This window comes from Typopeltis vanoorti, chromosome 3, assembly GCF_054136105.1.
Source record: "Typopeltis vanoorti isolate ZY-2024b chromosome 3, IOZ_Tvanoo_1.0, whole genome shotgun sequence".
Taxonomy (NCBI): Eukaryota; Metazoa; Arthropoda; class Arachnida; order Uropygi; family Thelyphonidae; genus Typopeltis; species Typopeltis vanoorti.
Genome location: NC_143551.1, coordinates 155312511 through 155335376, shown reverse-complemented (window position 1 = coordinate 155335376; position 22866 = coordinate 155312511). Strand labels below are relative to the sequence as shown.

General features: G+C 34.9%; 1 protein-coding gene across 3 annotated transcripts in view; it reads right to left on the bottom strand.

Annotated features, from left to right (window-relative positions):
• Positions 1–22866, bottom strand: part of LOC150108681 (histone-lysine N-methyltransferase SMYD3-like) — a 197170-nt gene that overhangs the window by 124356 nt on the left and 49948 nt on the right. For all 3 annotated transcript variants that reach the window (XR_016550678.1, XM_090416146.1, XM_090416147.1), the window contains exon 5: positions 15944–16071. Coding sequence is in view for 2 of the 3 variants with exons in the window: in XM_090416146.1 (XP_090272272.1) it covers positions 15944–16071 (128 nt within the window). In the remaining variant the exon portion in view is untranslated. The remainder of the gene's footprint in view (positions 1–15943; positions 16072–22866) is intronic.

Below are 22866 nucleotides of genomic sequence, written 5' to 3'. Positions count from 1 at the left end.
CCCCATGGATTATTTTGTATGGGGCACAGTTGAAAAAGACACCAATCGCACTTCCAGTAATACAAAAGCCCAGTTAATGGATAAAATTAAAACAGTTTTTGCGGCCCTTCCCAGGGAGACTGTAGCATCAGCTTGTTCGAGGTTCCGAAGCAGAATTGAAGCTGTGATCGATGCTAATGGTGGTTATTTTGAGTAAATCTTGTTGATAGTATTGTAATTAACTCTGCCTGTAATGTTTTTTTGTCAATTCATTAAATTTAATAGATACAAAGAAGATTTTCTTTTTCCTTACGAAACTGTCAAATTTATCCCGAACACCCTGTATATACCCCTTTTTTGAGTAATGTTAGCCAATGTATAGTTCGCCCACCGTTTGTAGGTCCCTGCTTTGCGTCTTTCCAAGAATAGTCGATTCATGCTGAAGGGGAGAATGAAATGAAGGACGTCCGAATTGGTCACCAACACGCGAAATCACATGCTGTATAGGTAAAATTTTCCAACTGTTATACAAGCAACATAGTTAAGTACGATGATCATAAAACAGAAGATAATTTTCCGAATGTAATAATAAACAACTCATCCCACAATACGGATTGATTACCCTATTATTGGAATGGATTCTCCTTTTTCTGAGATGCGCAGAAGTGTCGAAGGATCTCTAATCGGTGGGCGAACTATATTAAAATAAGGGACACTCCTAAACAAAAACAGGCTATAATAGCCATAATTATATTAATAGTGTTTAAGAGGAGTAACGTGGGAATTTTCCCAGAAACTATACTTAATAAAGTATGTATTGCTTTGTATAATGTCATATTTACGAGGGTGGTCTGAAAAGTTCTCAACCTCGACCATAGATGGCAACATTATCAGCACGATTTTTTTTTTCCAAAGTTGGTACATCTGTCCTAAGCATCCATGTGAAATTGCAAGTCATTCTATCAAGTAGTTTGTTTTAAAATTATAAAATTATAATATATAATTTTAACATAAAATTCTGTTATAAAATTCTTTGTAAAAGAAGGTTTAACGGCAAAGAAATTCATTCGAAGTTCATAAAAGTTTATGGGCACTCTTCTTCATTTTTGACAATTAAGAAATGGGCTGCCGAGTTTAAACAAAGTCGTACCAGCCTTGAAGATGATCCATGTGAAGGACATCCAAAAAGTGTAACAACACTGGAAATCAGTGATCAATTGCATGATATGGTATTGGATGACTGGTGAGTCAAAGTGCATGAAATTATGAAATTGCTAGGACTATAGGCATTTCAAAAGAACACGTAGAATATATTTTGCATGAAGAATTGCAAATGAAAAAGCTTTGCACAAGATGGGTGCCGTGCTTGCTCACAGCAGATCAAAAACGCACTTGCATGAAAATCTCTGAACAGTGCTTGGAGTGTTTTAACAAGAATAAAACTGATTTTATGTGTCAATTTATGGATAAGACTTGGATTCAACATTACAACCAGAATCCAAACAGCAGTCAAAATAGTGGACAGAAGCTAGTTGTTCAGTGCCAAAGAAGACAAATTCAGTTCCATCAGCAGGAAAGGTCATGGCATCGGTGCTTTGGGATGTTAAAGGCATTTTGTTTATTAATTATCTTGAAAAGGGTAAAACAATAACTGGGGAATATTATTCCGATCTTTTAACCAAACTAGATGAAAAAATTCATGAGAAAAGACCCAGTTTGCAGAAGAAAAAAATCACCTTTCATCAGGAAAATGCACCTGCCCACAAAGGTGTTTTGGCAATGGGAAAATTAAGAGATCTGCACTATGAATTGTTGGATCATCCACCCTATTCCCCAGATTTGACTCCCTCTGACTTCTATCTCTTCCCAGAACTAAAACTCTTCCTCGTTAGTCAGCATTTTTCTTAGAATCAAGAGGCGATTGTAGCTGTAGTAGGGTATTTTGCAGATTTCACTGAGAACCACTACAGGGATGGGAGAATGGCACTGGAGCATCGCTAGAATAAATGTATTAGTCTTAACGGAGATTATGTTGAAAATAAAATTAATTTTGAAATTATAAATTCGTTTTTTCATTGTTGGGCCAAGAACTTTTCCGACCACCCTCATACAGCATATAATTGCAGCATTTTGAACAGCTTTTCTTTAGGTAACTTGTCATCTGCCTTTTCTAGATTTAAAAAATAAAAAATAAAAATAAACTTAAACACAAATTGTTATACTCCCATGATTTTTCACCAATTTGTGTTAAAAGTAAAAATATGATCATGGCAAATGCTATTTCAGTTGAACCCAGTTTGTTCTTCCCAGAGTTTCTCTTCCCCAATTTTTCTTTCCTTCTTCTCGGATATGCTTGTACAAATCTTATCTGGAATACACTATAATTACATTCAGTATTATTTCCCTTTTTATAGATGGTGCCAATAGAGCTCTACTTAAATCACCCAGAATTCGATCTTCTGGGTGATTTGAGTGGACCTGAAATATGCAGTGCAACCAATGTAAAACTTTTATACCTCCATATTTGTGCATTTCTAGTCAAATATCTATTCCAGAAGTTTTTTTTTTTTCTTATTTCAAATGTCTAAGTATTGTTATGTAATTCTAACTGCATTCCTCTTGAATATATTCTACCCTTCTTCTGTCACTGCCTATTTCTTATAACAATCTTTCAAAGTCATTACTCTAAGACAGGGGTGGCCAACCTTTTATAGTTCATGCGTCAATTTTTTATTTTTAAGTTAAGATGCGGCATACAAACTTATGCCACTTTTCAGCCCTTTTAAAATATGGTAATATGGATATATTTAACAGTCATGCATAAAATGATTTATTATATATATGGTAATATAGACACTTTTAGCAGTTTTAAATAAAAGGATTTCATATAAAGACAAGATAAACATTAATTAATTTATTGAGACTTTTGAAATTGCTTTGCTTTTGCTAAGCTTGTGGTGTTTGGAGTTAAATCAGTTACAGAAAGCATCAAACAGTTTTTCAAATTTGAATCAGTCAGTTGCGACCGTAGTTTGTTCTTAATCATTTTCATTGATGAAAATGCTTGTTCGCATCTGTATGTAGTTCCAAAATGACAGATATAACTCTGAACAAATTTTCTCTGGTCTGGAAAATGTTCACAGGGCAACGATCGCCAGAAATTAATTATATCAGAAGCATCTGGGAGTGATGGAAATTCATTAAATTTCATTTTCAATAAAGAATTGGTTTTGAGATCAATAAGTTCCATTTGTATGTTACTAGGCATCGTCAAGATTTTTTTGTTCAGTAAGTGAAAAGGAATTTATAAATGCAAGTATGCAGTCTTCTTCTTCTTCGGCAAAATCGTTAAAACGACTGTTAAAGAACTCTTGCAATGATCTGAGTTTTTCAGTATATTCTGTAAAGTTGCCATTATCTTCAACAGATTCACTATGTTCTTTTAAATGTAGAAATTGACTTAAATCCCCATTTTCTAACTGGGAGATGAACAGTTTTAATTTCATTTTGAATGCACTGACGTCATTTACTAAGCTAGGAAACAATTTGTTCTTGCCCTGCAGTTTCAAATTTAGATCATTGAGGTGGCTAGTAACATCAACTAAAAATGCTAAATCAAATAGCCATTTCTCATCACACAACAGGGCTTTTTCCTCATGCAGCTCATCCTTCTCTTCCAGAAAATTACGAACACTTTCTTTCAGTTTCCAAAATCTACTGAGAACTTGTCCTTTAGAAAGCCAGCACACCTCACAATGAAGGATGAGATCACCATATTCCATATCTAGCAGTTCACAATATTCTCCAAATTCTCTTCTGTTTAACCCTCTTGCTCTAATTTAATTCACACACTTTACAACTGGTATCATAACATGCTTCAAATTTTTAGAGTTTTTCCACACAGAGATTCTTCATATATAATACAGTGATACTTTAGTAGAGAACAACCTAAAAACCTTTCAAGTAAAGTTACAGTCCCAGAAACTCTACCTACCATTGACGGTGCTCCATCTGTGCAAACATTAATTAGAAAATCAACAATCTAGTTGTTGATTTTCGAGACATGACTTTACTTTGTGAAATATGTCTGACCCTCTTGTTTTTCCATGAAGTGACTTAAGACCGATAAGTTCTTCAAAGATGTTAAAATTACCATCAATTCCTCTTATAAAAATGCTTAATTGGGCTACATTACATATGCAAGCAGATTTGTTCAAGGCTAAAGAAAAGAAAGAACATGGTCTTTCAATTGCTCATTAACATCATGGGAAAGTTCTTCGATGTGTCTTGTAATTGTTTGCTTGGACAGAGCAATTTGGTTTACTTTTCTTTCAACATTCTTCTTCTTCTTATTATTATTATTATTCTTTGACACCTCCAGGGAGTCCAAAGACTCATCGAGGGAGAGTGTGCCAACAGCATCGAACGATAGTCCCCTTCCAACTACTAACCACGCTCAAACTTGCTTAACTGAGCCATTAGTAGCCTCTACAACATTCTTATCCCCAAGACATTTTGCAAATTTTTCGAGACAGGGCTTAACAACCTCCTCTCCATCAGAGAAAGGCTTGTGTTTTTTAGCCAACACAAAAGCAATTTAATAAGACGTTTCCAGCATTGCCACACTTTAACAACTTCGTGTCACATATACACCTAAACCTCTTTTTTATGCGATAGATATGTTCCTAAAAATTATGCGTAAATAGAATTCACATAAAAAGAATTACTGACTCCATAGAAAAAGTGAAGATTGGTTCCAAACCTGAAATATAAGCAAAATAATGAAAAAAAACAAACATTAAATTCATTAGGATCGTAAGATTTTTATTTACATTTCATGGAGAATACACATACATATAATGAATTTTAATAACTTAAAAAAAAAACATATTCATTTCAGTTAAGGGGATAATAAATCCCTCATTATTTTATTTTAAAGTCGGATACGAAACTCGGAGATCAAAATCTAAGCGTTTCATGCCGAAGAACTATCAGCGAGTCCAGGCGTAAGTGATCACCTGGGTACAACACTAGGGCAACTCGTTGTAAAGGTGGAGCAAGCTTCGTCACTATCCTTAATATTTTCTCATAATGTAAAACGCAGCTACTAGGAGATGTATTACTGTTTCACATTATGAGGAGAGGTCGCTACCCAGACCGGTTTCGACCTTTATTTAGGTCTCATCAGTGAGTAGGTAGACCTGGAATACCAAGGTTTAAAGTGAACCGAACTTACATATACCCCCACTAACGAACTACCAGAGCGGTGTACCCATATTTTATTATTACTACGATAAAGAGCCACGAGGCTATTTTTCCGGCAGCGTAAATTATCCCCTCTTTATTATCTCCTTAACTTATTTTACACTGCTGGAAAAATAGCCTCTTGGCAATTTAACATATTCATTTCAGTTGTTTGCTAAGGATTCTATAAAAAAAAATTACGTTATTCGCTATCAGTTTCTGACATAAACGCGAAAGCTTTCATTTTCTGTAATATCACTGGAACTACTAGATATGGTGTTATCGTCATCGACTTCTGCCTCAACTTGTGGAATTCTTCTTGTCATGTCTTGAACAAAAGTACCACTGGTTGTTTCAGTAGTTTTAGGCATGAACTCAGTTATTAATTGCTGTGCTGATGCTTTAGATAAGTCGCGATATAATTCTTTGTATAAAGACATTAACAACTTAAGCTCACATGAAAACTTCCTGTTCTTCATTTGGATCATGTTGGGCAAAATAATTGCCTAAATTACTGGCCAGCTTAAGACCTTCTTTAATTATATCAACAGTAAAAGTAGGATTATCTTGATCATTATCATTAACTTCTTCACTTTCGGGAGTCTCAGAAACAATCTCCACTATTTCATCTTCACTAAGAGGTTTAGCAATTAACAATTCTTCGATATCTGCCGACGTAAGATCATCGAATCCTTCTCTGCCAATTTCACATGCCAAACTTATTATATTGGGGAATTCTGCAGTATGATTGAAGGAAACAGGAGCATTCTCTTTAACACATGCGGGCCAAATAACTTTCCAGCATGCATTCATAGATTCTGATCTCAATTCAGATAACGATAATCGAACCTGATCAATACAATCCATAATTGAAAATTTTTTCCACACATCTATAACTGACAGTGTTTCATCATCATTTAACTTGTTCAAAACGTACTGAAATGTTCGTCTGACATAATATGTTTAATCTGTTCATTTGGGTGTTCAATGGCAGGATGACTAGGTTCATTATCAAGAATCAAAAGCACTTTAAATTCGAGGCCCTTGTCATTCAAATAGCATCTAACTTCTGGCACAAAATGTTTGTGGAACCACTCAGTTAAAATATCAATGGTCACCCAAGCTTTTTTGTTGGCCATCCAATGAACTGGCAATTTCTGAAAATCTACACCTTTAATTGGCCGTGGTCTTAATGATCGATTTATGAGCAGTGGTTTTGTTTCAACATCCCATCTCCTAAAGCGTTCGAACAAAATAGAAATGTTATGCAATCCTTTGCTGCTTGGAATCCACCAAAAGTTTTTTTGCATTTTTGATAAGTAAGTTCTGTTTGGCATTTTTTTCCAGAAAAGGCTGGTTTCATCTATATTCCAAACTTGTTCACGAGTGTAACTCCATCTTCAAATATTTTAGCAGGTTTTTGTGGAAATACTTTAGCAGCTGTTTCATCAGCAGAAGCCGTTTCACCTTTAATTTTTACATTATGAAGAGCATGTCTTTTAATAAACTTTGCCAGTCAACCATCACTTGAATGAAATTCATATTTTTTCCTCGCTTGAGATGAAGTATCTGGCTGCAGTTTTTTAATCTGTTCATAAAATCTCAATGATGATTGCTTGATGGAATTTCTGTCAACTGGCATTCGTTTTTGTACATCTATCCATATCACTAAATCTTATTCAGTGATTTCTAGAACAACATCTCTTGTGTATGATGATAATTTCACACTCGATTTTGTACCAGAACATACCACTTTTCTAATAGCCTCTTCATTTTCTTTATAGATCTGACAGTTGATTCATGGACTCCAAAATGCTTATCCACAGCCGTTGCACCTTCCCCAGTTTGAAGACTGTCTAAAATTTGAATTTTTATATCCAAGGAAACGGCTTTTTTTTTGTTATCGGCAACATCATGTGAGGGCTGGATTAAAATCTTCGGTTAACGAAATGAAAGTTTGAAAATTACATATAGCTTACCATTTATTATTTCTTGGCAAAATTATTAATTTTAAAACGCGATTTTTATTTTGATTTCACTTAAAAAATACAAATGAAAAAAATGCGGTAACTGTGTTGTCCACTTAAACACCAAATTCAAACTGCTAAGAACTGTTTTTTTATGTGCAGTCAGTTATGTAATTCGGGGAATTCCCAATACATGAAATTCGTAAGAATTTAGAATTTTCTTAATTGAAACAACAATGCAATTCTCAGAATTTTCTTGAATTAAGGATTTTTTCCTAACTTAGATTTCAGGTTGGTCATGTAAATGTGAATAAAAATCACATAAAAAAAATTATTTTTGATATCCCAATTCGCGTAACTCCGAATTCGCGTAAAACAAATTCGCATAAAAAGAGGTTTAGGTGTATATTTTGTCTCTTTTTTTATTTCTTCCTTTTTCTTAACCACATATTCTTTCCGCAACTCAGACCCAGGAACTAACTTCAGTTTTTCTTCTAATTCAGTCTGATGTTTTCTATAGTGTCTGTTAAGATCATGTCTTCTATTATCTAATACAATAGAAGAATAAACAAATATAATAGTGGTGCTTAAGGGTCAAAGCTGTATAACCGAGAGGAGACCTGCACATAGCCTTTAAAGGAATGCGGAGAACCGACCAGGGCTTCTGACCTAATGTCCAATCCTCACCTTCTCGTGCTGCACCCTGTTGGGTATCTACTTGGATACTGAACGGACAAGGATGGGCTGGCAATTTGGGATTTAGCCGACCAAATTGTATTCTTATTGGTTAAACCAAAATATAGAATGATGGTACAACATGACAAAATTTCATGCCGGCTGGGGTGTCGCCCAGTTAAACAAGGCCCCCGTTGTTTTCGCCAGGGAACCAGGGCGAACAGCGAAAAGTCAGCTAATGGAACAAATCTGAAAATAAACCCCAACTCAACATCACCAGAGTTAATGATCGGTACCATCAATGTAAGAAGCCTGAATGGCAAAGAAATGGAGCTAGCTGAGGAATTAGATAAGTACCAGATCGACATAATAGGGGTGACTGAAACAAAAAAGACCAAAACTGGTGAGATCTTTCTGAGCAATAAATACAAAATGTTATATTCAGGCAATGACAATCAAGGAAAAGAAGGAGTAGCCATAGTATTCAACACAAAATACGAGGCTAATCTTCTTGAATGGCAGTCAGTCTCAAGTAGAGTAATGTGGGCAAATATGAGAATGGGGAACTGGACAATGAGACTTATTTGTGCCTATGGTCCCACAGAAGGTTCTACTAAGGTAGAAGTGGAGGAATTTTTTGAGGCTTTAGAAAAAGCAACTGACACAATGAAAAAGGAAAAGTTGGTCCTTGTTGGGGATCTAAATAGCAGAGTAGGAAATGATTGTGAGACATACAAAAATATTTTGGGAAAATTTGGAGAAAAGAGCAAAGCTAATAATAATGGCAAATATCTGTTGGATTTCTGCTCAGGACATGGACTGGTTATTACTAACACCATGTTCCAACATAAAAATGTGCACAAATTCACATGGAGAGAAGAGGCTAGAAATAAGAAAAGTCTCATTGACTATGTTATTGTTGATAGTGATGTTTTCTCCCTGGTGCAGGACAACAGAGTGTACAGAGGATTTGAAATTGGAAGTGATCACTATTTAGTCTTGAGCAGGATAAAATTGAATTTCATATTGAAAAGAATAACATGTAAGAAAGTTTTAAAGCGAATAAAAGTTGAGCAGCTCTCAGATGTGAGCTGTAGACTAAAATACACGAAGATTATTGAAGGAAAAATGAAAGAGTTTGAGAATAGGAATCAAACCTTGGAGATTCAGTGGCAAACTCTGATGAAAACATTGATTAATTCTGCCAGAGAGGCATGTGGTGAGGTTGTTTGTAAGGATAAAAAAATCAGAACTCCCTGGTGGACACAGAAAGTTAAAGAGGCAGTGAAGGAAAAGAAGAAAGCATACCAAAAGTTCCTGTCAAATAAGTCAGCTTGTGCTCTTAGAGAATATAGAGACAAATGCAAGAATGCTAAACACTGTGTAAAACTAGCTAAACAAAAGTCATGGGAGGACTTTGGCAAGAATATAGAAAATAAATATCAAGAAGGTGGCAAAATATTCTGGAGGTTGTTGAAGCTTAAGAATGGAGGAAAGAGTGCTATAAAAGGAATTAGAGATGATAAAGGTGACATGAAAACGGGAGAAAAAGATATCCTTGAAGTATGGAGTAATTACTTTGAAAAACTGCTAAATGAAACAAGCAGTGATGACAGCACAGTGGTAAAAAACACTGACCAGGCATGCAGTCAGGAATACATATCCATACTTGAAGTAGAAAAAGCTATCAAAGGCTTGCAATGTGGAAAGGCAGCAGGAGTAGATGATATTCGACCAGAAATGCTGAAGTATGGTGGTATAAGAGTCTTACAGTGGCTGCACTGCATAGTTCAGAAAGCCTGGGCAGAGGGACGAATTCCCGATGATTGCAGTAGAGCTCTCATAGTACCCATATATAAAAAGGGAAATAAAACTGCATGTGAGAATTACAGAGGTATTTCCCTACTGAGTGTTCCTGGCAAGATCTATGCAAGTATACTTGAGAAACGGTTGAGAAGAATTGTGGAAGAAAAGCTTGGTGAAGAATAAGCTGGATTCAGGCCAAATAGAGGCTGTCAGGATCAGATCTTCACTTTACGACAAATAGTCGAGAAAGCATGGGAATATAACAAAGATCTGTATTTAAGTTTTGTCGATCTGGAAAAGGCATATGACAAGGTCCCAAGAGAGAAGCTATTCAATACGCTGCAGTTATATGGTGTCAATGGGACATTATATCAAGCAATACTTAGTCTTTATTTGAGTTGTAAGTCAGCAGTTAGAATTGAAGGAAGTACAGGAAGATGGTTTAATGTTAAATCTAGTGTGAGACAAGGATGTATATTATCCCCTCTGTTATTCATTATCTATATGGATCACATTATGAAGGAAAGTGGTATTAAACATGATATCAAAATTTGAGATGTTAATGTCAGCTCTTTGCTTTATGCGGATGATGTTATACTTCTAAATAAATCCGCTACAAGTCTGCAAGATTCTCTGACTAAATTGAATAGCTCTTGTAATAGATATGGTATGAAGGTCAGCAATAAAAAGACAAAGACAATGAAAATAGGCAGAATCGTTGAAAATGTAAACTGGGTAGTGAACAGAGAACCTGTGGAACAAGTGAAACATTTCAGCTATTTAGGCACGATTTTTACTGAAGATGGTAAATTAAATATAGAAATAGACAACAGAATCAGCAAAGCTGGTATGGTGGGAAGTCAACTGAATATATTCATATGGAATAAGAGAGAAATTAGTCAGAACACTAAATTAGCTGTATACAAGACAGTGTTCAAACCAGTTTTAACTTATGGATCTGAGAGCTGGGTCAGAAGTAAAACACTTGACCAAAGACTAGAGACTTCAGATATGAGAGTCCTGAGAAAGATTATAGGCATGAACAGATGGCATCAATGACAGTATCATATTAAAAACGAGGATATTAGGAAAGAACTTGACATTGTCAGCATCCAGGAATGCATTAGCAGAGCTAATCTCAGGTGGTATGGTCACTTAAACAGAATGGGCAAGGAAAGATTAGCAAAACAAGTGTTCTCTGCCAGGTTGGCAGGAAAACGACCGAGAGGAAGACCAAGATATAGGTGGATTGATACGGTACAAAGTGCTTTAGACGATAGAAATATAAGATCTGATAATATTGGAGTGTTGACAAGTAACAGACTGATTTGGAGGAAAATTGTAGATAGGAAATTAATAATGATGTAATTTTTTTCATGTAGTACTATCATATCCTGTACACCCCTTGAGGGTACATGCAGGAATTTGATGATGATGATGATGATGACAAATATAATAAGTGCGCACTCTGGAATTCAGCGGTAAGTTAATTGTGTGTTTATATATATATATATATATATATATATATATATATATATATATATATATTGTTGAAATTAGGATTTACTCGGGATGTATACATTTATAAAACTAAATTTAACTGACTAGAACCTGAGAAAGTATAACAAAAACCTTTAATACATCACAACTAGTTTCATCGGTGCTCCGACTTCTTCAGGTGAGAAATAAAAACATAAGATATAAAATAACACGGTAAAAAATGAACTTTACAGCTTAATAAAAAGCAGAATAATAACAGTCATATTTGAATAGGTGACCGCGTGCTACCGTTGGCATGAGTAGAATGTGTGCGACAGCTAATTTTTGAGCGCCAGTACTGGATTACTGCGCTATGGGAATCAGATAGATTGTAGCTAAGATTATTGTTTAAATGTGAAGGGTCCAGAACTATTTCTTTTGATTCGATGATTCTTCTTTCTAATTCATCCTTGCAAATATATAAATTAGTAGTGCGTTCCCAATCAACTTGATGTGGCTGTTCTTCAAGGTTAGAGTTTGCCGAGAAAAGGACATGACTGGAAAGGGCGCTCGCTCGTGCTCTACTGTAGGAGATGTCACGTCTATGTTCCTCAAGACGAAGTGAAACAGATTTGTCTGTCTGGCCAAAATAAGGTCGACCACAGTTGCACAAAACTTTATAAACACCAGGAAAATGCAGATGGTTGTGTTTTGGTTTTGGTCGACTCAGAAAAGAACGAAGTTTTGGCAGCATAGTATAGTCGGTCTTTATGTTGAATTTTTTTAGAATCTTAGCTAGTTTTGGGGTAAGAGTGCTGATAAAAGGTAACTGTATATGAGTGATAGGGTTGGAGTCATCTTCTTGTCGAGGATGTTGGCGTGGTCTCAAACGTTTAGTGATGTTACGAGACGAATATCCATTATTTAAGAAGGTGTTTTTCAGGAAGTTAAGCTCTGTTTGAAGGTCTTCTTCTGTGGAAATGAGACATCTTGCTCGATGGGCGAGGGTGGAGATGATGCCCAGTTTCTGAGGTGGGAAGTGATGAGAAGAACCATGTAAATATCTATCAGTGTGGGTGGTTTTTCGAAAAATTGAAAATTTAAGACAGTCAGGAAATCTACTGATCTTTAGATCCAAGAAGGGGAGAACGCCGTTAATCTCCAGTTCAGATGTGAATTTAATGTTTTGATGTTGGTTATTTAAATGGTTTAGGAAGTTTTGCAGTTCCTCTAAACTATGTCCCCAAATAAGGAAGACGTCATCAATGTAACGTAACCACAGATTAGGTTTCAAAGTAGCTGAGGAAATAGCTTTCTCTTCAAAATCTTCTAGAAAAAAGTTAGCTAAGACTGGAGATAGAGGGCTGCCCATAGCTAAACCGCTAGTTTGTTTGTATATTTTCTCTTCGTAGCAGAAATAGCCGGAATTGATGCAGTGAGTTAGAAGAGCGAACACTTTTTTAGAAACCTTGTCCTTAAGAAGACTCAGAACTTCATCTGTAGGAACATTCGTAAACAGAGATACGATGTCAAAACTCACCATTCTGTCCGAGTCTAAAAGATTCAAATTTTTTATTTTTGAGACGAAATCTTCAGTTTTTGATGAAGGAAGAAGAATTGCCAACTAAATGTTTTAAAGAAGCTGCAAGATATTTAGACAGATTGTACGTAGGTGAGTCAATCCCTTCCACAATAGGTCTTACACCAACTTCGTAACAACGACATTATTATCTTACCTGCTGATAAAGGGAATGCTACTGTAATCTTAGACAAAGCTGACTACCGTTGTAAGATGAACAACTTGTTAAGTTCTAATACGTATTCTATGCTAGAAAGTGATCCCACAAGAGAACTTCATAACCGTACAAACAATCTTCTGAAATCAACTTCTGAACTTCCTAGACATACAAGACTATCTCTCCGCTCTCTCCATCCCCTCATTCCTCGGTTGTACGGCTTGCCCAAGATCCATAAGGTTGACACCCCTTTAAGACCTATTGTGGAAGGGATTGACTCACCTACGTACAATCTGTCTAAATATCTTGCAGCTTCTTTAAAACATTTAGTTGGCAATTCTTCTTCCTTCATCAAAAACTGAAGATTTCGTCTCAAAAATAAAAAATTTGAATCTTTTAGACTCGGACAGAATGGTGAGTTTTGACATCGTATCTCTGTTTACGAATGTTCCTACAGATGAAGTTCTGAGTCTTCTTAAGGACAAGGTTTCTAAAAAAGTGTTCGCTCTTCTAACTCACTGCATCAATTCCGGCTATTTCTGCTACGAAGAGAAAATATACAAACAAACTAGCAGTTTAGCTATGGGCAGCCCTCTATCTCCAGTCTTAGCTAACTTTTTTCTAGAAGATTTTGAAGAGAAAGCTATTTCATCAGCTACTTGAAACCTAAACTGTGGTTACGTTACATTGATAACGTCTTCCTTATTTGGGGACATAGTTTAGAGGAACTGCAAAACTTCCTAAACCATTTAAATAACCAACATCAAAACATTAAATTCACATCTGAACTGGAGATTAACGGCGTTCTCCCCTTCTTGGATCTAAAGATCAGTAGATTTCCTGACTGTCTTAAATTTTCAATTTTTCGAAAAACCACCCACACTGATAGATATTTACATGGTTCTTCTCATCACTTCCCACCTCAGAAACTGGGCATCATCTCCACCCTTGCCCATCGAGCAAGATGTCTCATTTCCACAGAAGAAGACCTTCAAACAGAGCTTAACTTCCTGAAAAACACCTTCTTAAATAATGGATATTCGTCTCGTAACATCACTAAACGTTTGAGACCACGCCAACATCCTCGACAAGAAGATGACTCCAACCCTATCACTCATATACAGTTACCTTTTATCAGCACTCTTACCCCAAAACTAGCTAAGATTCTAAAAAAATTCAACATAAAGACTGACTATACTACGCTGCCAAAACTTCGTTCTTTTCTGAGTCGACCAAAACCAAAACACAACCATCTGCATTTTCCTGGTGTTTATAAAGTTTTGTGCAACTGTGGTCGACCTTATTTTGGCCAGACAGACAAATCTGTTTCACTTCGTCTTGAGGAGCATAGACGTGACATCTCCTACAGTAGAGCACGAGCGAGCGCCCTTTCCAGTCATGTCCTTTTCTCGGCAAACTCTAACCTTGAAGAACAGCCACATCAAGTTGATTGGGAACGCACTACTAATTTATATATTTGCAAGGATGAATTAGAAAGAAGAATCATCGAATCAAAAGAAATAGTTCTGGACCCTTCACATTTAAACAATAATCTTAGCTACAATCTATCTGATTCCCATAGCACAGTAATCCAGTACTGGCGCTCAAAAATTAGCTGTCGCACACATTCTACTCATGCCAACGGTAGCACGCGGTCACCTATTCAAATATGACTGTTATTATTCTGCTTTTTATTAAGCTGTAAAGTTCATTTTTTACCGTGTTATTTTATATCTTATGTTTTTATTTCTCACCTGAAGAAGTCGGAGCACCGATGAAACTAGTTGTGATGTATTAAAGGTTTTTGTTATACTTTCTCGGGTTCTAGTCAGTTAAATTTAGTTTTATAAATATATATATATATATATATATATATATATATATATATATATATAAATCATACAGAAATTTTTTAAAAATTTTTCTCTGGGGTTCAGTGTGCCACTTCTAATCATGCGATGCGCCATAGGTTGGCCACCCCTGCTCTAAGACATTCAAGATATCTTCAATTTTTATATCACCTTTATCCTGTTCCACAAAAGGTTGCAAACCTATAGTACATTAATAATATTAATGTGTGTGTGTGGGCATGTGGTAAACCTCTTATTTAACATTCAGAAGAGTGCAATTTAACTCATGACTTGGCAATATAATTCACCTTTGGTAATAACATTCATGAATTTATTTAATTCTTGAATGCTCTTGATACAAAATGATGATGATCATAATGAAGTGAACTTGGATATACAGTTGATTCTCATTATAGCAAATTCATAGGATCACATGAATGGTTTGTTATAGTGAATTTTTTTGCATACCATTGTATACTTATGGAGCTATGGTCAGAACCTTTTTGTAGTTTGTTATAGCAATGTTTGCTATGGTGAAAATCAACTGTAAATTGCATTTAATTTATTGGCATTCACTGAATACAAAGGAATTATGGTAAAATAATCAACTTGTGGATCTCAATGCTGTCAAAATATGGTTCAGTGTATTTCTTGCAAATAAATAAATAAAATAATAATAATTCATTTCCCTTTATCTTTGATAATGCTTACACTTCTAAGCAAGATCAGATTTTTCTGATCAAACTGAGCCCACTACTTCTTACCTGCACAACTGCTAACACAATATCAAATCCCAAATCTACCTAATCATATAAAACTATTTTCACATTTGGTGTAATACACCAAAAACAGTCTTTAAAATAATTGATGCTATTCAAAAAAGGGAAGGCTGGTTAATGATCAACTCTCACAGACTCCTTCCAATCACTTTCTCATATGTATTCTGCTTTACAACTTTATCCAAGGATGAACTATCTCGGCCAGCCAGGATAATTTCAATGGCATCATACCTCATTTCCCTACTGATTCTTACTCTACCAGAAACCTAAGAAGAATACAGAGCTAAGAAAAGGATATTTAAAAAAATACAAGCCAAAGGAATAATTTTGTTATTACTTTAAAACTTTCTAGCCTAAATTATACTCACAGAAAATTATCTGAAATGTAAATATCAGTTTCTGAATTGCAAAGAACATAAACAACTCACCTTACCAAATATTTCTAAAAGAACTTGAGGTAAAAGTATGTCAGCAGATGTCATAAATTCTTTGAGGGCACCAGTCAATGCTGCTAACTGTTGAAATCGAGTTACATCCTTCTTGATTTCCTCAACATCTTCAATAAGTAAGAGTTTTAATAAGTTTGAGATGAGGAATTCATAGTAGTTAGTATTATTATTATCATTATTATTTGACAACTCCAGGGAGTCCAAAGACTCATCGAGGGAAGGCACCCGCTCTACAACTCTATCTCCACCACCCAATCTGCCAACTTACCACAACCACACCAACGCCATCTACCGCTGACCATTATTATTTTTACAGACAATTACAAACATCCATGCCCACGACGGGATTCGAACCCGAAGCCTTTTGGCTGGAGAATGGATACGCTAACCACTTGGCCAGCCAGGCTAGTATATGTTAACATTATTATAATGTGGTTTAACAACAAACACTTAGTAAAAATTAATATGACTCATATCATTACTTACTTATCTTTATTCGTATTAATGTACGATTTGCAAAATGCATAATTACCTATTAACAGGGCTCTGATTACTACTGATTACAAAAGAATTTTACTTGCCCAGAGTACAAATTATGTCTAAAGGCATATAAATATATTTATATTTGTATCATTACATCATAATAATATATAATGTAATATTACATAATATATTAGATTATTCTATATTATATATATATATAGAATATACAGAACAGAATTTAAAACCACAAATTCAAATTACATGGAATAATTTGTAAGCTCTAGCATGTCTCTTTAATTTTGCCACTAATCAATCTTTCTAACTTATTTTTTTACCCAAACATGTTCCATGTCACTTTTATTCCATTTCCTGTTACCAATTACCAAACTTTCATCACAATAAGAACTTGCTTATTTCACTCATTCTCCATCAAAATAACTACATCTGAGTTTTGGAGAGGAATAATTTAAACAAATGCCTCTCCTGATTTTATCTATATAACTCATAACAGATGAGTTTCCTCTTCATTCACAATATCTTAGAAGCATCTACAAGAAAACTCACTACCGGACTCTTTGATTTACTTAACTAATTTTTTTGTTTAACAACATCAGTAACTGACACAAATTCTTCATATCATTTTGATACTGTTCTACTAATGGCCTATGAAATTTTTGTAGTCAGTAAATTGTTTATTGAATTTAGCTTTATAGCAGACCATATTAAAAAGGCACTTTGTGTGATCAAACAGTTTATAGTCCGATACTTTTTTTGGAAAGGAGTCAGATATGTTCCCCAGACTATTTCTAGCCAAGTCTATGTCACAGCATTTTTTGTGAAAATTGAAATAAAGCCTCAAAAACATTGTAGTAATTCAGAGTTTCTGTGAGCAGTCCCAGGATATATTTTATGCAATACAGAATGTAACTTCTGTTGTACTACAAAGATGAATACCTTCAGCCATTTGAAAGCATGTCTTGACTGTTTTGAGTCGATGACACAACAGAATTCTTTTGTGTAGTGATAGTAATATTTTCTGGTTTCAGATTGCCTTCGGATTTTCACTTTATAAAACTAAACAAAAAAGTGTACTTTTTATTTTCTTTCATTTGTTGGCCATAATAATGAGTGAATTTAAATAAATTATCCTTAAAAATAATTCAAGAGGAAATGCAAATAATAAAGTTTGTGAAAATAACAAAAACTGGTCAATGTTAGCAACTGAGCCAGCAAATAATAAGATGTAATATACATAATATGATCTGGTCTCCAGCTCATCTTTGCAAGATATATATGTGACTGCAGACTTTTTATATAGGAATTTTACTGACTAGAAACATCAAGATAAGACAAAACTTTAATTAGAACACAACTAATTTCATCGGAATGCCGAATTCTTCAGGTGTACATGCTATCACAAAAAACTGGAATCTCAAGAAAGCCGATTACTGCGCCGTGTGAATCAGGTAAGCTATAACTTAAATTTCTGTTCATGTGTGAGGGGTACAGCACTATTTCTTTCGATTCTAAGATGCGTCTTTCTAGTTCATCAGGGCATTTATAGATATGTGTAGTAAGATTCCAGTCTATCTGGTGTTGACCCTCTTCTAAATTAGAGTTGGCAGAGAAAAGGACATGACTGGAGAGAACGCTTGCACGGGTTCTGTTGTAGGAGATATCACGTTGATGCTCTTCGAGTCGTAGTGAGACAGACTTATCAGTTTGCCCATAATACAGCTTCCTGCAACAACAGATGATTTTATATACTCCTGGGAACTGAAGTTGGTGATGTTTTGGCTTGGGGTGACTCAGGAAAGAACAAAGTTTTGGTAGGGTAGTGAAGTAAGTTCTAATATTAAATTTTTTCATAATTTTCACCAATTTGGGCAATATAGAACTCACGTATGGTAATGGAATGTGTGCAATAAGGTTAGAGTTATCTTCTTGTTGTTGAGGGTGAGGGTATAGATCGTTAGAAAGGCTTCGAGGTGAGTAGCCGTTGTTTAAGAAAGTACTTTTGAGGTGGTTAAGTTCGATTTAAAGATCTTCTTCTGAAATTAGAGATCTCGCCAGATGAGCCAGAGCGGTGATAATTCCGAGTTTCTGCAGAGGGAAGTGATGAGAGAAGGCATGTAAGTATCCATATGTCCATATGAGTTGTTTTTTGAAAAACAGAAATTTTTAGACAATTAGGCATCCTAGTAATCTTTAAATCTAAAAAAGAGAGGAAACCATTCACTTCAAGTTCCGATGTGAATTTGTTGTTTTGGTGGCGATTGTTCAAATGATCTAGGAAGGTTTGTAAGTTCTCTGGACCATATTCCCAGATGAGGAAGATGTCATCTATGTATTGAAGCTGAAGTTTAGTGTAGCACTAGAAATTGCTTTTTCCTCGAAGTCTTCAAGAAAAATGTTGGCTAACACTGGAGACAAAAGGCTGCCTATAGCTAAGGCGCTGGTTTGTTTAAAGATTTTTTTCCTTCAAATAAGAAATAGCCAGAGTTTACACAAATGTTCGAATGATCTAGGAAGGTTTGTAAGTTCTCTGGACCATATTCCCAGATGAGGAAGATGTCATCTATGTATTGAAGCTGAAGTTTAGTGTAGCACTAGAAATTGCTTTTTCCTCGAAGTCTTCAAGAAAAATGTTGGCTAACACTGGAGACAAAAGGCTGCCTATAGCTAAGCCGCTGGTTTGTTTAAAGATTTTTTTCCTTCAAATAAGAAATAGCCAGAGTTTACACAATGCATTAATAAGGAGAAAATTTTTTTGGAGAGTTTGTTTTTTTAGGAGATTGAGGACTTCTTCGGAGGGAACATTTGTAAAAAGAGAGAATGTCAAAGCTGACCACTCTGTCAGACTCCTAGTTGTAAATTTTTTACCTTAGATATAAAATCCAGGAGTTCAGTTCCCAGGAGTATATAAAATCATCTGTAGTTGCAGGAAGCTATATTATGGGCAAACTGATAAGTCTATCTCACTACGACTCGAAGAGCATCAACGTGATATCTCGTACAACAGAACCCGTGCAAGCGTCCTCTCCAGCCATGTCCTTTTCTCTGCAAACTCTAATTTAGAAGAGGGTCAACACCAGATAGACTGGAATCTTACTACACATATCCATAAATGCCTTGATGAACCAGAAAGACGCATCTTAGGATCGAAAGAAATAGTTCTGTACTCCTCACACATGAATAGAAATTTAAGTTATAACTTACCTGATTCACACAGTGCAGTAATCGGCTTTCTTGAGATAGTTCCCACTCACTAATGCCTCATGCTAGACCTGCCATGCAGACGCCAACTGAAATTTGACTGTTGTTGTTCCTAACTTTTTATGTGAGAAGTTCACTTTTTTATCTTGCTAATTTTTCCAGTTTTTTGTGATAGTATGTACACCTAAAGAAGTCAGCATTCCAATGAAACTAGTTGTGTTCTAATTAGTTTTGTCTTATCTCGGTGTTTCTAGTCAGTAAAATTCCAATATTAAAAAAAAAATATATATATATATATCTATATATCTTAATAACACCATTAAAAAGCCTTTTCATCATTATTTCATGTTGTTAATTATGAAAATAAGCTTCCACCAATATGACTGCATATCTACATCAGGGTTAAAGATGATATTGGGAGAATTACTTGGCAGTAAAATAAATGGAAATAATTCTTGCTAAATTAATTTTTTAAGGGTATTATCTTTGATTTTTATAAGAATGGTGATGACTTGCAATTTATGTAAAATAAAATGTTTTAGAATACTTGACTGTTTATTTCAAAATTAATCTGAAATTTTTGTAGTCAGTAAATTGTTTATTGAATTTAGCTTTATAGCAGACCATATTAAAAAGGCACTTTGTGTGATCAAACAGTTTATAATCCGATACTTTTTTTGGAAAGGAGTCAGATATGTTCCCCAGACTATTTCTAGCCAAGTATATGTCACAGCATTTCTACCAGGATAGGCTTTACTTTATAACAGAGGTTGAGAGAGAAATAGTGCCATCTGTTTTCACAGATTGGAACTGCTTCACATACTTGGGAAACATCAACAAGGTATCTTTATGCAAACTAACTTTTGGCAGAGACAAACACTCTATGAAGGAATACTTCTAATTCAATTAATTACATATTGGTTGACAATAAACTTTTTTTTATTATATTTGGAGTCCCCCCCCCATAATCAAATAACTTGACAGTGAATGCGATGATGTTTTAAAATTTAAAAAAAAAAAAAAAGTGTTAACAAGAATAAAATAAAAGAAGAAAATATGAAAATAAGGCAATGCATTTAGAACAAGGCTGAACATTTGTTTGCCAGTTGTCTGATAACTCACCTATGGCAAGTGTATTTCTGTAGCCAAGCCTGTTATATTCATATTTTTGGCCCAGTCCATAACAAAAGTTGGCATTTGAGATACTTATTAAAAGGTCTTGTCATTTTTAATCTTGGTTCTTTCTTTTAAGGTTACACGGTGATCAGCATTCATATTAATTAAATTAGGGAAACAAAACACACGTGTTAAAAAGATTATTTTACTGATTAATAATAAAATAATAACTTCACGTTTCGACCCCTGTATTGGGGTCATCTTCAGAAGGATACATTCAGAAGTATTAGAACAAGCTATGCTGTTGCACTCTACACAAGTAAATTACATCTACTACGTTGTTAACTAATCTTTTTTTCTTAGCCTGCCCTCTAGTGGAAAAAATAAAAAAATAAAATAAAATAAAATAAAATAAAATTTTTTAAAAAATTAAAATAAAAATAAAATAAAAACTACAATAAACTCTGCTAAAGTCCTCATTTACTAGGATTCATCTAGAATTATACAGTTATATTACGATTATCTTCTGGATTTGTACAGGTTGCTATTGCTATTGCAAGGGAAAAAAAAAAAAAAAAAAACTTCACTAGGTCTTGTATTGAGATTTTTCTTTGTGGTTACTATGAAGGTTGTAGATGGGTCCTCCACATTCTTGGAATTGTTAGACCATCATTTTTATTCAGATTCGGAACATGTTTGAGCATTTCACATGCTTCTTTGAATTTCCGCTCAAACCATGTTTAGGTGCAGTGTAGGGACTTGGTACCTTAACATGATCCGAATCTGAATAAAAATGATGGTCTAACAATTCCAAGAATGTGGAGGACCCAGCTACAACCTTCATAGCAACCACAAAGAAAAATCTCAATACAAGACTTAGCGAAGTGTTTTTTTTTTTTTTTTTTCCCTTGAACATTCAATAGCAACCTGTACAAATCTGAAAACAAACCCCAACTCAACATCACCAGAATTAAGGATCGGTACTATCAACGTAAGAAGCCTGAATGGCAAAGAAATGGAGCTAGCTGAGGAATTAGATAAGTACCAGATCAACATAATAGGGGTGACTGAAACAAAAAAGACCAAAACTGGTGAGATCTTTCTGAGCAATAAATACAAAATGTTATATTCAGGCAATGACAATCAAGGAAAAGAAGGAGTAGCCATAGTATTCAACACAAAATACAAGGCTAATCTTCTTGAATGGCAGTCAGTCTCAAGTAGAGTAATCTGGGCAAATATGAGAATGGGGAACTGGACAATGAGACTTATTTGTGCCTATGGTCCCACAGAAGGTTCTACTAAGGTAGAAGTGGAGGAATTTTTTGACGCTTTAGAAAAAGCAACTGACACAATGAAAAAGGAAAAGTTGGTCCTTGTTGGGGATCTAGGAAATGATTGCCAGACATACAAATATATTTTGGGAAAATTTGGAGAAAAGAGCAAAGCTAATAATAATGGCAAATATCTGTTGGATTTCTGCTCAGGACATGGACTGGTTATTACTAACACCATGTTCCAACATAAAAATGTGCACAAATTCACATGGAGAGAAGAGGCTAGGAATAAGAAAAGTCTCATTGACTATGTTATTTGAGAGTGATGTTTTCTCCCTGGTGCAGGACACCAGAGTATACAGAGGATTTGAAATTGGAAGTGATCACTATTTAGTCTTGAGCAGGATAAAATTGAATTTCATATTGAAAACAATAACATGTAAGAAAGTTTTAAAGCGAATAAAAGTTGAGCAGCTCTCTCAGATGTGAACTGTAGACTAAAATATACAAAGATTATTGAAGAAAAAATGAAAGAGTTTGAGAACAGGAATCAAACCTTGAAGATTCAGTGGCAAGCCTTGAAGAAAGCCCTGATTGATTCAGCTAGAGAGGCATGTGGTGAAGTTGTCTGGAAGGATAGAAAAAAATCAGAACTCCCTGGTGGACACAGGAAGTTAAAGAGGCAGTGAAGGAAAGGAAGAAAGCATATCAAAAGTTCTTGCCAAATAACTCAGCTTTTACTCTTACAGAATACATAGACAAATGTAAGAAAGCTAAACAGTGTGTAAAACTAACTAAACAAAAGTCATG